The sequence below is a fragment of the Lycium barbarum genome, chromosome 6, assembly GCF_019175385.1.
Source record: "Lycium barbarum isolate Lr01 chromosome 6, ASM1917538v2, whole genome shotgun sequence".
Classification (NCBI taxonomy): Eukaryota; Viridiplantae; Streptophyta; class Magnoliopsida; order Solanales; family Solanaceae; genus Lycium; species Lycium barbarum.
This window is the reverse complement of record NC_083342.1, coordinates 3,080,589-3,096,027: the sequence shown is the minus strand read 5'-3', so window position 1 is coordinate 3,096,027 and position 15,439 is coordinate 3,080,589. Positions and strand designations below refer to the sequence as shown.

Below are 15,439 nucleotides of genomic sequence, written 5' to 3'. Positions count from 1 at the left end.
AACGCTATTGAGCTCGGTGAGTGAATAAAGAAATAGGTTTGATTTGACATCATTTGCATATATATATATATATCAGAAATTGTATTCTCCCAACAATCCAAAACAAAGTAGCTGGATGTTCAAATTGGTCCCCTATTATGATATGACCGGATTCATCTTTGTCAATATATTTCATATCATACAATGCATTAGATAAATATTATACTCATGGTAGTGTTGAACTTGTAGACATACAAGAATAAAAATCTCAAGTTAAAGAGCGTGTAGGTTCGATCTTTCTTCAAGGAATAATATTGAGAATGGTCGTCCAGAAATGCTTTGAGATGTATATCCATTTTACTAAAACAAAACTATCATTCTCCCCACTACCCTATTATAGAGAAGCAAGTGCTTATTTTATATAGAGTCTTTATTTCCTCAAGCTTTTGAATTCTATCGTCCCTACATTCTTTTAGACACATAAGATAAAACTTCAAAGACAAAATAAGACAGCCAAATGATTGCTTAGATTTACTTAGTTGACTAAATTGAAAGTGGAACACTTGATCATTTCAATGACGATTATACACCAGAAAACAGTCAGAAAAGAAAAAAGATATCAAAAAATCCAATGGTAGTAGGTACAATAGAACCAGCTCAAAACTAACTACTTGTATCAGCAAATACTTGATTTACTTCATGCTTTTCCCTATTTGGCATTTACAAAACATGATTGGACAGTTAAAAGTAGGACCAAATAGTTACAAGATTAACAAAATTCCCCCACTTAGTTAAACCAAACCTTCTGGTCGCCTAATGTTCATCGTTGTCAAAAGCTCCTGTCGACTGTATTATAACCCGAGCTCCTGAAGCAAGCCTGCTGAAAAATACAAGGAAAACATTTCAACCAACAAAATTCGATAACAAGGAAATAACATACCTTTAGTTTAGTCGGTAATACTCAACTTTCTTCAATTTTGATCACATTGTCTTTCTCCTCTCTGAAAGAGTCTATTCTATTTGAGTGTCTATTGCCAGGTGATGGCTCTGTAATTCGCTTGCTTCCTCCACAGGATGTGTCAGATGTAAGGGTCCGTGAACTGCCTATTCTATCCGATGAGATTCTAGGACCTTCGGAAAGAGGAGATTTCATTGACTCGCTTCTTGCCTGCTGCTTATTCAGGGAAACCTTGATGGAACGTGGAATGCACTTTGTGCCTGCTTTTTTCTCCTCTTTGTCTTCAACTGAATCTCCTAGTTCTTTATTTGTCCTGCATCGACAAATCCAGCTTCCAACTCAACATTTAGAATGGCATGCAAAATCAAGCAAAGAATTCTTGGTCTTGAAGACCAATTACATCATGGACAAGAACCAACCTTCACTAACTCATGGACAAGACCAATTAGGCGGTATTTCAAGTTTAAATTAATTAATAAGAGGGTTTCTTCTTAACCATTGTCAAAGATACTGAATTTGTTCCCATAATGCGAAGAAGATAATATAAAGACAACCACCGTGAGGAAGGACAAAATAACTAAATATGAAAGCTGTCCTATGACTTGCACTAGAATGTTGACATGATTAAAACTGAAGGAAATCAAATAAGCAAAATTTAGCAGCTACGTATTGTCAGATTACTGCCATAAAACTATGGTTTTACAAACCCAAAGGATTTTCCAACAGGCAAGAAGTCTGAACAGTCATATTGGTAAAGCATCTATTAATTACATAGTAAGTGATTCTACTCCCTCCGTTTCAATTTGTTTCTTACTTTCCTTTTTAGTCTATTTCGGAAAGAATGCCTCTTTCCTAATTTGACAACTTTTTAATTCCAACATCCCACATGGCATGTTAAGACCACAAGATTAAAGGACATTTTGGACATTATACATATCTTTAGTTTAGGACCACAAAATTCTAAAGTCTTGTAGTTTTTACTTTCTTAAACTCCTTGCTGAGTTAAACTAAGACAAACAAAATGAAACAAAGAGAGTAGTGCTGGAAGAGAATAGCAAAAAAGAGCAACCTGTCAGCATTGTAGGACGACGACCGCTTTAGAAGAGTAGGTTCCTTGGTCATATTTGTCTCAAGTAAGCTGCCGCTAAAGTATTCCTTATCTTCCAACTTCAAACCCGTAAACCTAGGATTCTCTGCCAGGCAATCAAGATCTCCTAAAGATAAAGAGGTTGAGAAGAGAGGAGACGGAAATTTTGAATGCGAAAATCTCGGCCTGTAAGTAGGAATAAGGCCAAAAGTATGATCCTTTACTGAAATCGATCCACAAGAAATTAGTTGCATCAGCACATTTGAAGGCTTTAGCTTAGTTTTTGGAACCCGAAACTCCTCCCCTTCAATTATTCTAAAGCTGTTGAGCTTATTAATATCAGCTCTGATGAGGGATTCCAAGGTATCTGTTCTACCACCTGATGACGATGCACTTGACGAGGACGGAGCAGGCGATACTGTCTCCCGGCATAGCTGTGCAGATTCATTTGTTGGTTGAACCGGAACCTCATGAATTTCATTATTTTCAGGCTCCATAGACCCGTCATCTGTAGAAACACCTCTCGTGCAAGTCTCTGGAGGTCTAGTTTTGCTTGCATTGTCATCGGTCTGAGTTGAAGCATCGGCTAGGCCTTCGGTTTTATAGATCTTGTACTCTGTCAAGCTTAATGAACCGTTCCATGAAGAGCTTTTATCAGCACTGGACGACTGAGGAGATACCGCTGAAGAACCTGATTGTTGAACAGGAGGTGGGGATTCATCGTCTTGAGAATTCTTTATACCTTTTTCATTCATGCTAGAAGAAGACGAGGTATCGTCTTGGCTTCTAGAGGATTGTGGTTCTGGCAGTAGCTTTTGGTTTGACAATCTAACATTTGCAGCAGGACTGAAGCGGCCTGGAACAGAAAGCCAGTTTACTCATAGTTGGTTTATAAGCACACTAATGATCTCAAAATTGTAACCATTCAGAATAAAAGGGAACTCCAGTAGCAAGAGACTTCCGATGATGAATTTGTGCAGCCAAACTCATCCATCACTCCATTAGTCCAATTTCTTGCAGTAACACCCGCAATTTACACCAAGGGGTTGTTTAGTTCGAAGACAGGTTATGTAGAGATGAGATTAGTAATTCTGGAATTAGTAATGTTGGGATTAGTTATGTTGGCATTATTTCTTATCGACTGTTTGGTTTGCTGTATTAAAAATAATATGCATTGCATTATCAAGAGTAGTACCAAACAGGGTGTATAAGAATAGTACCAGTATTGTTAACGCCCTGGTTTACTATGTATAAGAATAGTACTAAATAGGGTGCGGTAGTAGTTGTACATAAGTGAGATATGCAACCAAACATTTTAGACCAGCATTATTCTACCTAATACACCCTATCAAGCGACCCCTAACAATCAAGTGGTTCAAAGTTTACAATTCTATAAAGAAGGTATAAACTACCTGCATCGGATTCATCGAAAAGCTCTGAGCCTTTTAGAACATATTCATTACCATGAGCAGGAAGAATAAGGTCATCTTCACAAAGATCATGCCACACGAAACCATTCTTGTAGCTTCTGTTTTCATAATCAAGTAAATAGTTATATCTTCCATTTAAAGCCAAATTTGACAACAAAACCAAAATTGTTGAACAATCCATACCTCTTGCAAGACCATGAGTATAACGAAGCCATTCCTCGACCTCTCAAAACATTAAGCCTCTCAATTACATCTTCAAAGGTACAACAACACAAAATAAATTCCAATACAGATTTACAATCAATCATATTAGTCATCAAACATATTTTTACAAAAATGCATTACCTCTCAAGTAGATACCATCAGAGGAAGACAAGGGTACTTCAATGAAATGAGGATGTTCAAGCTGTCGATTTCTACTAAGATAGTATACTACCGGCACTTTTCCATTAGTCAACCGTGGCTGTTGCTGTTGATACTTAGGCGATTTTTCGGTCCAAACTTTTGCTCTGTCTGGACTCAATTGCCTGTACTTCTTCATTCTCCCATCCATTTCAAAAAAATATTACACACCAACAACCAACCCCTAATTCCTTCTCAACTTTGATTTCATCAAATACCTAGTGAATCAGTTCAACAATCAAATCATCAATCAACCCACAACCAAACATTTCCATTACAATTAACTCAAATAAGCTAAAATTAGATCTGAAGAAAAAGGTAAACCCAAAAAAAGCAAGAAATCACACAGTTGAAACAGACAAGAACTGAACATTCACCATTTCCATTTTCAGATATGAATACCTATTTGCTTATTTAGTCAAGAAAAAAGTAAATTTGGCATAACAAGATCAAAAAATGGAATCTTGATAAGTACTCACATACAGAAATGTGTTAAAACAACTACTTATGAAGAAATATTGAAACCCCATTTGCTTATTTATTCAAGCAAAGAGTAAAATTAACATAAGGAGATCAAAAAAATAGAATCTTGATAAGTACCCACATACAGAAATATGTTAAAACAACCAATTATGAATAAATATCGAAACCCCATTTGCTTATTATTCAAGCAAAGTGTAAAATTAGCATAATAAGATCAAAAAATGGAATCTTGATAAGTACCCACATAACCAATTCTTGCACACATATTATGAGAAATATTGAATACCCATTTGCTTATTTAGTCAAGAAAAGAGTTAAATTAGCTTAATAAGATAAAAAAAAAAAATGGAATCTTGATAAGTACCCACATACAAAAATGTATTAAAAAGACCAAATTTTGAACACATATTATGAAAGAAAAAGACCACCATTTTGTTCCTAACCTGAGAGGTAACATGGAGTATAGTGTTTAATGCATGACAAGGGGGACCATATTGGGTGGCATTGGGAGGGAAAATGGATGGGGTTGAACTGTTGAAGTTGAACTGACAGGCTAACAAAAAACAGAAAGACTTATTGAAAAGAAAGAGTAGAAATGAAAGGGATTGGTAAGATACAAAAGAGAAGCTTTTTTTTGAACTGTAGTTGTAGTTGTGTGTGTGTGTGTGTGAGGGTTTCTTTTTTGCTTTTTGTTCCAACTTTTGCTATGGTTTTTTCCTGATTTTACTGGTTTCTGTTTGTTTATGAGAGAGTACTTTCTGGTCTATTCTCATGGGGGGTTTGGGTTTTGCTTTACTTTGTTTTGTTTTGATTTGATTTGGTTTTTTTGGTCCCTTTCTTGTCCATTTTGTTATCTTCTTCCCCTCTTTGTAATGTTTCTTTTTGCCCTTTCTAATGCCTCTTTGGAATGTTTCAAATTTCCAATTTTTTACTGCGCCACACCCCCCCACCCCCACACCCCAGCCCACCATCACCACCAAAACCCTCATTTCATAATTTATTTGGTATCTTGAAATTTGCTTGTCCAACTAAATCAGATTCGTGTCGGAACCTATTAAAGGAGATAGCCTCCCCCACTTCACAATTTACTTGTATATTTTTATATAATCATTTGACATTTTAAATCTATTAATTCGACTAATTCAGATTCGTGTCGGAACGTATAAAGGGGAACAACGCTTCCAACAAGGGTTTCTCCATTGATATGGTTCGAATGCAAGATTTGTAGTTAAGATAGGGATGGAGCTAGAAGATTATGTACAGATTCGGCCTAACTCAGTAATTTTAGTTAAAATTTGTATTTGTATTAAGAAATTATCTAAATATATATAAAAGATTAAATTCAAAATTTAGTTACTAACACTATATTTCCTCCGAGTTAAGAATAGAAATATCTCATTCATACAACAAAATCTTGGTTATATAATTTGCGTGTAAATACAAGCAGTTAAACTAAAACGTTAGTCTGATGAAAAAAGAATGTATAGAAAATGTTATTTATGAAATGATGGCCGGAGGAAATGAAAGAGGAATGGGATTAGATAACACTTGTATTCTAATGAACTTTAGACTACTATTTACTTAATCAAAGTCAAGTAATTTTTATTTTGTTAATAAGCAAAATATAACTCTTTACGTGAGTTTTCATAAACTATTGTCTTTAAAGTCGAAAAGGAGAAGTTAGGTTGACAACTACGTAAAAATAATTTAAGATATACAATACTACTATTATTGAAATGTTAAATTCTGTGGACATGCCCACCTAGCAGCGTATGAATTTGAATAGGATGGAATAAATATAAGGCACTCATACGGACCAAGATTTAGGAATTTGAAGTTTTGTACTTTTAGTGCTATTAATTTACGCTAATCGCATTTACTTTTCTCAGAGACCAAGATTTTTTGAGTAAAAAGTACTCTTCAGTCTTCAGTGGTTACTTATTTTAGTTTCATGTATTGAGTTTCAAAAAGAAAGGTACCTATCATGTGATACTTTATAGTGATAATAGCACTTTTAATTCTTCAGTTATTTATAAAATTTAATTTTAGTTTTTATGATATTTGATACATTTAATCTTTAATTAAGTGAAATATGTGTTTTGGTCTCTTTATGTTGGAAGTGTTTATATTTGAACAATTTTCATATCTATATTACCGCTAATATAATACATGGATAATTAAGTGGTTGAACGGATTAATAAAAATAAAGGGATCAAAACACACATTTGAATTAGGTGAAGGTTAAATATGCTTAGCCAAATATTATAATAATGAATATTAGAATTTACAAATGATTAAAGCACCAAAAATAACTTTAACCCTACTTTATATGAGAAGGTGCTAAAATGACTATGGTATTATTAAATATTAGTTTTGCTTAATCAAGGATTGGTAGCTCAATGTGATGTATGATTGTTGGTACGTAAACAAATGCATAAAGAATAGAAAGAAACTGACAAAGACACGATAATATTCTTGTCCACGCCACTGTGTTCATATTTCCAATAACAAGTAGCTGACTCAGACAGAGGATTAAGTAATTGACTAACTAATTAATACTAATAGTAGTCTAATACTACTCAATGTGTTTAGTTGAGTGACACTTTCTCTAATTGCTTCATGTTCAGGGAATTGGAGTGCCATCTTTATCACCCATTTATTTCCTTTTACTTGCTCCTCTCTACATGCTTCTATATGGAAAAAAGGCTTTCTTTTTCTTTTCATTTTCTCAAAAGTAGAATATTCTCTTCATGTTTTGGGTTGTCTTTACGAGTAGAGTATGCTTCTAATAATCAATCAGCGGAGTGGCAAGCACTCCTTCATCCTTAATGAAATGTCTCGGGTTCGAATCCTCCTGAGTACGAAGTTACATATGTTAAGGAGCAGTTTGCCCCCAGTATGAGACTTCGCGATGCAAACCTAGATTTAGTCGGACCCAATGCGAGTACCCAATATTAGAAAGAAAATACTACAGTATTGATATTTAACCTACTACAATATTGATGTTTAACTTGGAATTAAAAGTAGCAACTGAATTATTACAAACACTGTGTCATGGCAAGCCACTGCCTTGAAATCGATTTCAGCCCGACTCTGGTGCAAATCGTTAAGGTCGGTCACTCCCCAAATCTCCACAGCTCTTCCAAACATGTGCACTTGTGGCTGGAAGTTTAGAGGTTGCCCAAAATAATTGCCCAAAAATTAACTTGGGAAGAAAGAGGAAGAAGATGTTTTTGGTGTGTTTTATGTTCACTTGTAACTTCTTATATAGGATATTACAACAGTTGTAAGTTTGCAAATAGGAGATTTTACATAAGTAATGGAGATGAATGAAATTAACGGACGATTACATCAAATGGTACATAATTCATTTGGAATGAATATGTTTCATGTCCTTGTAACGTGTCTATATAGAATTCATGCATTTGAAATGAATATGTTAATGCCCCTTGTAACGTATCTGTATTATTTGCATTACACAAAAAGTTAAAAGCTAATAATGATTTCAACGCCTAAGTGAAAACCAAAAAAAAAAAAGTATGCCTTTAATAGAGATCAAAAAAGTTGTTGTGAAGTTATAAGTGTTACAGTGCTCACGGCATCATATTGTTCGTTTTGATCCAGTAGATTTCATGGATATTTTTCTCATGTTACGTTATTATTGAGTTCAAAGCCCACAAACCATTTAAACTTATGTTATGTCTTATAAAGCATTTCACTTTCTTCAATCATTCCTATAAGAGATTCACCTAAGGTGTAACATGCACCTTTTTTTGGAAGTCCAACAACCTAGAAACATGTCAATCCTTGTCTTCAACTCTGCCTCCGTCATGGGCGACGTCACATGCACCCCTTAAGGATTCAACGCCCTTGTTGAGGTTTGCTCCACCACCATGCTAAGTGTCAGATTTCAATACCACATTTGTCACAACCCAAGTATAATTGGCACATGTCTTTTTTGGACCATCAGACCTCACAGATTTGCCCCTTGAACTACGCCTTCGTAGAGCCAAAAAACGCGCGTACCTTATACACTTATATTATGTCTTATAAATCTCTTCACTCTCTTTTTTCATTTCGACATAAAATTCGCCTAATGTGTAGCATACACCCTTTTTCGGAAGCTTGCTAGCTAAGAAACATGTTAGTCCATATCTTCGACTCGCCCTCATCAATCCGCCACACCCTCTGTCATGAACACCACAGTTAGTACTGGAAATAAACATAAACACCTTTGAGAAATAAAAATATCAACATTCAATATCTTCACGAAGCATGTATATATATTATCTTTAATGGTAGACCTATTCAATAAATTCGTACATCTACAAGTTTCATAATTTTTTATTTCGAGTTGTAAATCATGGTAGACTCTTGAACTTTTCTTTCTTATACTAACTTGGATGAAACCACTAATTTCGGATCTTGCTCGAGGACTTCTCTTCTCTTGTTTCTTTTTTTGTTTCGAGCAAATTTTCACAGTTATTATGAGCTAATTTGATACATTTAAGGCACTTATTTCCACAAAAAATAAAAGAGAAGAATTTTTTTCGAGTGAGATCCGTAATTAGTGGTTTGATCTGAACATTGTTGTGGCATCAAGATAAAGAAGATTGATTAATGATGGGAAATTATTTGTGCAGACCTCATAAGTCATAATTATGTTGCTTCTGACTTTTTTTTTTATTATTCTTTTTTGACAAGTGGTTGGTCAAGTGGATACTCTTTCAATAATTCTATCTAACGTGAATAGAGATTAATAGAGTCAGAAAATTTTAAATGCTTAAATTACTCAAAAAAAAAATTATTAATGAATTTAACAGGATTATGTTTTCTGGAATTTCCTTTTTTTAAGAAAAAACTTACATCGTGTAGTCATGTTTGATGAAAGGCGAGTTATAAAAGCTTGGGAATTTTAGAGTCAGGACAATAAATTATGGTAAAAGAAAATGATGTTCCAAATTATTCAAAGATGTCTACGATGTGACCATGTAACAACAACAACAATAACGCACTCAGGGTAATCTCATAAGTGAGAACTTGGGATGTGGAGAGGGTTGAGTGTACGCAGATATTATTATCCTACCTTGAAAGTAGGGCTGTTCACGGGAAACCGATAAATCGAATCAAATCGAAAATCAAATCAAATCGGGAAAAAGTGTTTTTTTTTATGTTTGATTAGATTTTATTTTTAAAGTGCAATTCGCATGATTGCTCTTATTTGGGGTGGTCTTTAATTTTTGTCCCTCAAATTGCTGGTCTTTAATTTTTGTCTCTCACCTAAAATATCCCGAAGTTTTAGGTTCGAACCCCGGTTCAGTAAAAAAAAAACGCAAGGCAGAGTTTCGTTGCAAAATTAGGCCTATTCGGGCCTAACTTTCGTAGAATTCCAGCAAAGAATTTTTTTTAAAAAAAAAATACCTTAAGGCAAAAGAATTTTTTTTTACCTTAAGGCAGATTTTTCGCAAAGCCTTGCCTTGCGATTTTTTATTTTTTTTTCAACTGAGCGGGGTTCGAACCCAGAACCTCGAAATATTTTTTGCCACTTTTTTAAGCGAAGGGCAAGAATTAAAGACCAGCAATTTGAGGGGCAAATATAAAATACCATCGCCTTTGAAGGACAATTCGTGCAAAAAAAAATGTATTAAAAACCGACAAAATATGATTTGATTGTATTACTTTTTTCCCTTTGGGCCTAAGTACAAAAATTTGCAGAGGAAAATCATTTTTTTTTTGTGCGGAGTGCCCTTCAAATGCATTGGTCTTTAATTTTTGCACCTCAAATTGGCGGTCTTTAATTTTTGTCCCTTTCGTCTAATCCCATGAGATTTGGGGTTCGAACCCGGCTCAGTAAAAAAAAAAAAAAGGCAATTTCACAAGGCAGAGTTATGTAGCAAAGTTAGGCCTTAAGGCAGAGTTTTGCCTTGAGGTGGAGTTTTGGCATGCCCAAAGGCAAAACTCTACCTTAAGGTAGCAAAATTTTGCCTGAGGCAAAGTTTTGCATGCAAGCATGCAAATCCCTGCCTTGCGAATCCAAACTCAACTTTGCAAAAAAAAATTAAATTTTTTACTGAGCGGGAGTTCGAATCCGAAACCAAGAGATTCTAACGAAGGGCAAAAATTAAAGACCCCCAATTTAATGAGCAACAATTAAAGACCACCCAAAATAAGGGCATTCTTGTGAATTGCCCAAGGAAAATGGTCCATAGCCCATGAATCTTTGGCAAACATTGCAATTTGCAAATTTGCAATTGCAATATCCAAATAGAGGAATTAGAAAACTAGTTTCAGTCCTCTTTCTCCATAAGTTTAGTCATGTTTCAAATTATTAACTACTTTGATTTCTTGTTGAATCCCGTAATTGCTTCATTTTGTTTATATAGTTAAGAAAAATAATAATCTTATTAAAAAAGCGATAAAAATCGGAAAAAAAAATGAAAAACCCGACATAAACCGACTAAATGAAAAATCGATTTAATTGGTTTGATTTGATTCTTAAATTTGAAAAACCGACTTAAATGATTTGGTCATCTATTAATAACCTACCCAAACCGATCATAAACATCCCTACTTGGAAGGTAGAGAGGTTGTTTCTGATAGACCCTTGGCTAAAAAAAAAAAAGGAAACCAAAGCAGTCAGGAAAAAGAAATGGCAGAAGTAAAGAAGTAATGACAAAATACAGTATAAAGCATGACATAGCAATCTGGAAAAAAAAAAAAAAAAAAAACAATACCATAACAACCCCCCCCCCCCCCAAAACCAAACCAAAAAAAAAAAAATCTACAAGAATCACGGATAATAACAGAAATCAATGAGCAAGAAACTACAAGAATAATTCTACAACTACAAGTATGGAAAGGAGAAGCGTGATAACGCTCAACTACCTACTAGTCTTCTACCCTAATATGTGTACTCCATAACCTCCTATCTAAGGTCATGTCCTCGGTGAGCTAAAACCGCGCCGCGCCATGTCTTGTCTCATCACCTCTCTCAATACTTCTTCGGCCTACCTCTACCCATCCTAAAACCATCTAAAGCCAACCACTCGCACTGGTCATCCGTGCATCTCCTCTTTACATGTTCCTAACCATCTCAGTCTCGCATCCCTTATCTTGTCCTCCACAGAGGCCACACTCACCTTGTCTCGGATCTTGTCATTTCTAATCATATATCTCCTTGTATGCCTACACATCCATCGGAACTTCCTCATTTTTGCCACTTTAATCTTCTGAAAGTAAGAGTCCTTGACTGACCAACACTACGCCTCATACAACATAGTTGGTCTAAACACTGTTCTGTAAAACTTGCCTTTAAGTTTTTGTGGCACCTTCTTATCACATAAGACTCCGGATGCTAGCCTCTATTTCATCCATCATGCACCAATAGGATACGTGACATTTTCGTCACGTATTTCCTTGGATAATAGACCCATATACTTGAAACTTCCACTCTTTTAGATGACCTGGTATCAAGCCTAACTTCTATGTCAACCTCATGCTCAAGTATTCTGTCTTGGTCCTGCTCAACCTAAACCCTTTCAGTTCCAGAGTTTGTTTCCAAACCTCCAGCTTAGCATTAACTCCAATATGAGTCTTGTCATTTAGAACTAGGTCATTCGCAAATAACATACACCATGACACTTCACCTTAAATTTGACACGTTAATACATTCATCACCAGGCTGAATAAAAACGGGCTAAGGGCTGATCCCTGACGTAACCCCATCACAACTGGGAAGTGCTCTGAGTCTCGCCCACTGTCCCTATCCTGGTCTTGCTCCATTATACATGTCTTTGATCGCCCTAGTGTACGCCATAGGTACCCCATTAGCCTCCAAGCATCTCTATAAAAACTCATTCGTTACTTTGTCATATGTTTTTTCTAGATCGATGAACACCATATGTAAGTTCGTCTTCCTCTCCCTATGCTGCTCCATTAGTCTCCTTACAAGGTGAATAGCTTCTATAGTCGAGCACCCCAGTGTCACGCCCCAAAACCCGCCTAGACGTGACCGGCATCCGACGTCACGAACAACATCGGAAGAACCTAAACAACACAACAATAATACTTGAACCCGCCAGGTTCAATGTTCGCCTCCAACAGTTATAAATTAAATGTAACAAATCATGAATACATGAACTAAATCAGCGGAAGTCTTTAATATCATAAAAGTTAATCAAAACGTGACAACGCCCAAGAGTTAACAAAACTCAACAACTACCCACAAGAATGTATACTATGGAGCTTCTAGGATAATGAGGTAATAGTTTGACTCATCGGGACGCAGCCCAAAAACTAATAATAAATGAACAAAATAATAGGGTGTCCCACGAATGAACGTGTGGGCTCACCAAATCAGCAGCAACAGCAAGTCCTTCCTAAGCGCCTGAAGTATCAAGAATCTGCTCTCCTCCGTTACCTAACATACCATCAAAAACAACAATGGTATGCCTGAGTACTTCGTACTCAGTGAGTACCTCGTACTCAGTGAGTACCTCGGGGACGATAAGTAATATAAAAACAAAATATAATAATACATAAAGAAATCAGTTCTGAAAAGATGGTATAAAAACTGTCATTCCACTTTACGATTCTTAATATCATTTGTTAAACAGTTTATAAAGCCATTTCAAAATCCCGGCTTCAATTATGCTTTAAATCGATCAGGCATAAATACCAGTTCCATAATAAAGATGGATATCACAATCGTCCATATAGGCCCAACCCAATATCAACAACACTGCGTAATACACCGGAATATGGATTCACGGTGGCTACTCTTCCTCCCGAATAGCAAGGCACACTGCGCAATACACCAGAATATGGATTCACGGTGGCTACTCTTCCTCCCGAATAGCAAGGCAATTAATAAACCCCAGGTAGCGAACCCGGAAGTAGCCACTCTCCCCCCCCCCCCCCCCCCGAATGGCAAGGCAATTAATACACTAGGATCCATAGTGACTACTCTTCCTCCCGAATAACAAGGAAAACACAACAACAAAGTCCATGGTATAGAAGCCGATTCACAATTTGTCTCAAAGTAGTTACACCATCAATAACATTAACGTTCATTATGCATATCGAAAGAATAAGTCATTCCAATCAATGTTTTGGAAACGTACAACTTCTTTACAAAGATTTCTATGTCCCAATTCACCAATGAGAATGTCATTACCAACTCTTAACTAGCATTACTAAGCATCTCTCATAGAGGAAAACATTCATAACATCTTATACATATATAGAGTTTGTTACAATCTAGGTTTAATGTGGGTTTGTCCCCTCACACACATTAACCACCATTTAGACATGAATTAGAGTTCAAGAAACATGAAAAGATTGCTTTTCCTTTCATTCATTAAAGAATCTTGAATAAAATTTATACTTCCAACAATAGTTTCAAAAAGTGACTTTCATTCAAAATAAGTTTTTAAAAGAGAGACATACAAATCACCTTTATAGTCAAAAATGATTTTTAAAAGAGACATACATCCAAAATAAGGTTTTTAAAAGGGAGACATACCTTAATTTGTTAAACAAGGTTTAACAAATCACTTTTCTAATGAAGAACACCCAAACCCTAGCTTGAATCACTTTGGGAAGAATTATGTTGCAAACCCTAGGTTTTGGTCACAAAAATCATGTTAAGAATCATGGGTTTGATGTTAGAATGATTTAGTAATGTTAAGGATGCCCTTACCTTTGATTTGAAGACTTGGGGGAATGATTTTCATCCTTAAGGTTGTTTAGGAAGTGAAGGAATAAACAAAACAAGGGTCTTATTTATATTTTTCTGGTGAAAACGGGCCAAAGGACGCCCCCAAAGGACGGACCGTCCTTCGTGTTACGGACCGTTCTTTGGACCGTCCTTTAGTGAAAATTTCCAGAGAGTTTCTGGAAATTTTTGAGACGTTACGGTTCATGTTACGGCCCGTAACACGTGTTACGGTCCGTAACGTCTCACCGTAACACAGGCAAAATTTCCAACGAAGACAGGCTTCAGTAAAACGGGCATAACTTTTTGTACGCAACTTTGTTTGGGCTAAGCGACCTACCGTTGGAAAGCTATTTCAAAGATCTACAACTTTCATCAAGGTAGTTTTTCCAAATTCGCAACACATGTTCATGAAAATCGCCTAGAAGACAGACTTACCAAAACTTAGGCGAATTTAAGAACCCTTAAGAACTTCACTAGTTGGTTTGACTTCAAAACGACCATCCTCCACCCGAATTCATCAAGAATGGATTCATATAGATATAATATCATCTTAATACTATATTTTTACACATTCACACCTAGTTCAAGTTTACGAGATGTTACACCCAGCATGAATTCGAACTGGTACTCTGAAATAGACACGTCCTTCCTCACTCTCAACTCCACCACTCCCAAAGATGTGACCGTGTAGTTATTAAATTTTTATTTTTATTTTTATTTTCAATAATATTCTCAATACTTAATACTCTTATAAATTATTAATTAAAATAAGCTCTAAATTCAATACTTAATACCCCGCTATAATATGTTATGTTGAAGTTGAACTAGTCAAATATTACAATTCTTTTTCCACCATCATAATTCGAATTTCAAAAGTAAGTTCGGGACCACCAAACCATTTAATAAATTGCATGGATTGTCCTTCATATGGAGTGGTCTTTAATTTTTGGCCCTGCTTCTCATTTAATGAAAATTTGTGGGCTAAAGTACCTTTATTCGCTGGTCTGTGAAATTAGAGATTTGGGTTCGAATCCGCAAAAGCAAAAAAATAATAATTTTGTAAGGCAAGTTTTTATAGAAAACTATGCCTATTCGGCCAATAGTTATGCCTTAAGGCATAATTTCTATGCAGTTCATTTTCCGGCATAGTTTTGGAGTATAACTTAATTTCTACAAAACTATGTCGGACAAGGCATAACTACAAACTATGCCTTGTGGCATAGTTATGTAGGAACTTAATTTCTACAGAACTATACCGGACAAAGCATACTTTACATAGAAACTATGCCTTAGTACATAACTTTTGCCCGAATAGACATAGTTTGTTATGAAATCTTGCTTTGCAGATTTTTTTTTACTCTGCTTGGGTTCGAACCCAAATC

At 35.6% G+C, this 15,439-nt stretch overlaps 1 protein-coding gene across 6 annotated transcripts; it reads right to left on the bottom strand.

Moving 5' to 3' along the window:
- Positions 1 to 486: 486 nt before the first annotated feature.
- Positions 487 to 5,154, bottom strand: LOC132600478 (protein SOSEKI 3). 6 transcript variants are annotated; one of them, XM_060313681.1, is made up of 7 exons: positions 4,783 to 5,154; positions 3,800 to 4,074; positions 3,638 to 3,707; positions 3,437 to 3,552; positions 2,007 to 2,880; positions 946 to 1,250; positions 487 to 856 (listed from the first exon to the last, which is right to left on the bottom strand). In XM_060313681.1, exons 2-7 carry the CDS (start codon positions 4,005 to 4,007, stop codon positions 831 to 833), a joined length of 1,599 nt encoding a protein of 532 aa, XP_060169664.1. In that variant the 5' UTR covers positions 4,008 to 4,074; positions 4,783 to 5,154; the 3' UTR covers positions 487 to 830. The 6 variants fall into 6 exon arrangements, with proteins under 6 accessions (XP_060169664.1, XP_060169662.1, XP_060169661.1 ...); XM_060313679.1 differs by lacking the exon at positions 4,783 to 5,154 and adding an exon at positions 4,712 to 4,729 and having other exon boundaries at positions 487 to 858; positions 947 to 1,250; XM_060313678.1 differs by lacking the exon at positions 4,783 to 5,154 and adding an exon at positions 4,584 to 4,685 and having other exon boundaries at positions 487 to 858; positions 947 to 1,250.
- Between the last annotated feature and the right edge of the window lie 10,285 nt (positions 5,155 to 15,439).

Coding starts and splice junctions, on each gene's coding strand:
- LOC132600478 (XM_060313679.1), bottom strand. CDS start 4,007: ATGGATGGGAGAATGAAGAAGTACAGGCAATTGAGTCCAGACAGAGCA. Junction 3,708..3,799: donor TGATGGTATCTACTTGAGAG/GTAATGCATTTT, acceptor GTACCTTTGAAG/ATGTAATTGAGAGGCTTAAT. Junction 2,881..3,436: donor TTTCGATGAATCCGATGCAG/GTAGTTTATACC, acceptor TTTCTGTTCCAG/GCCGCTTCAGTCCTGCTGCA.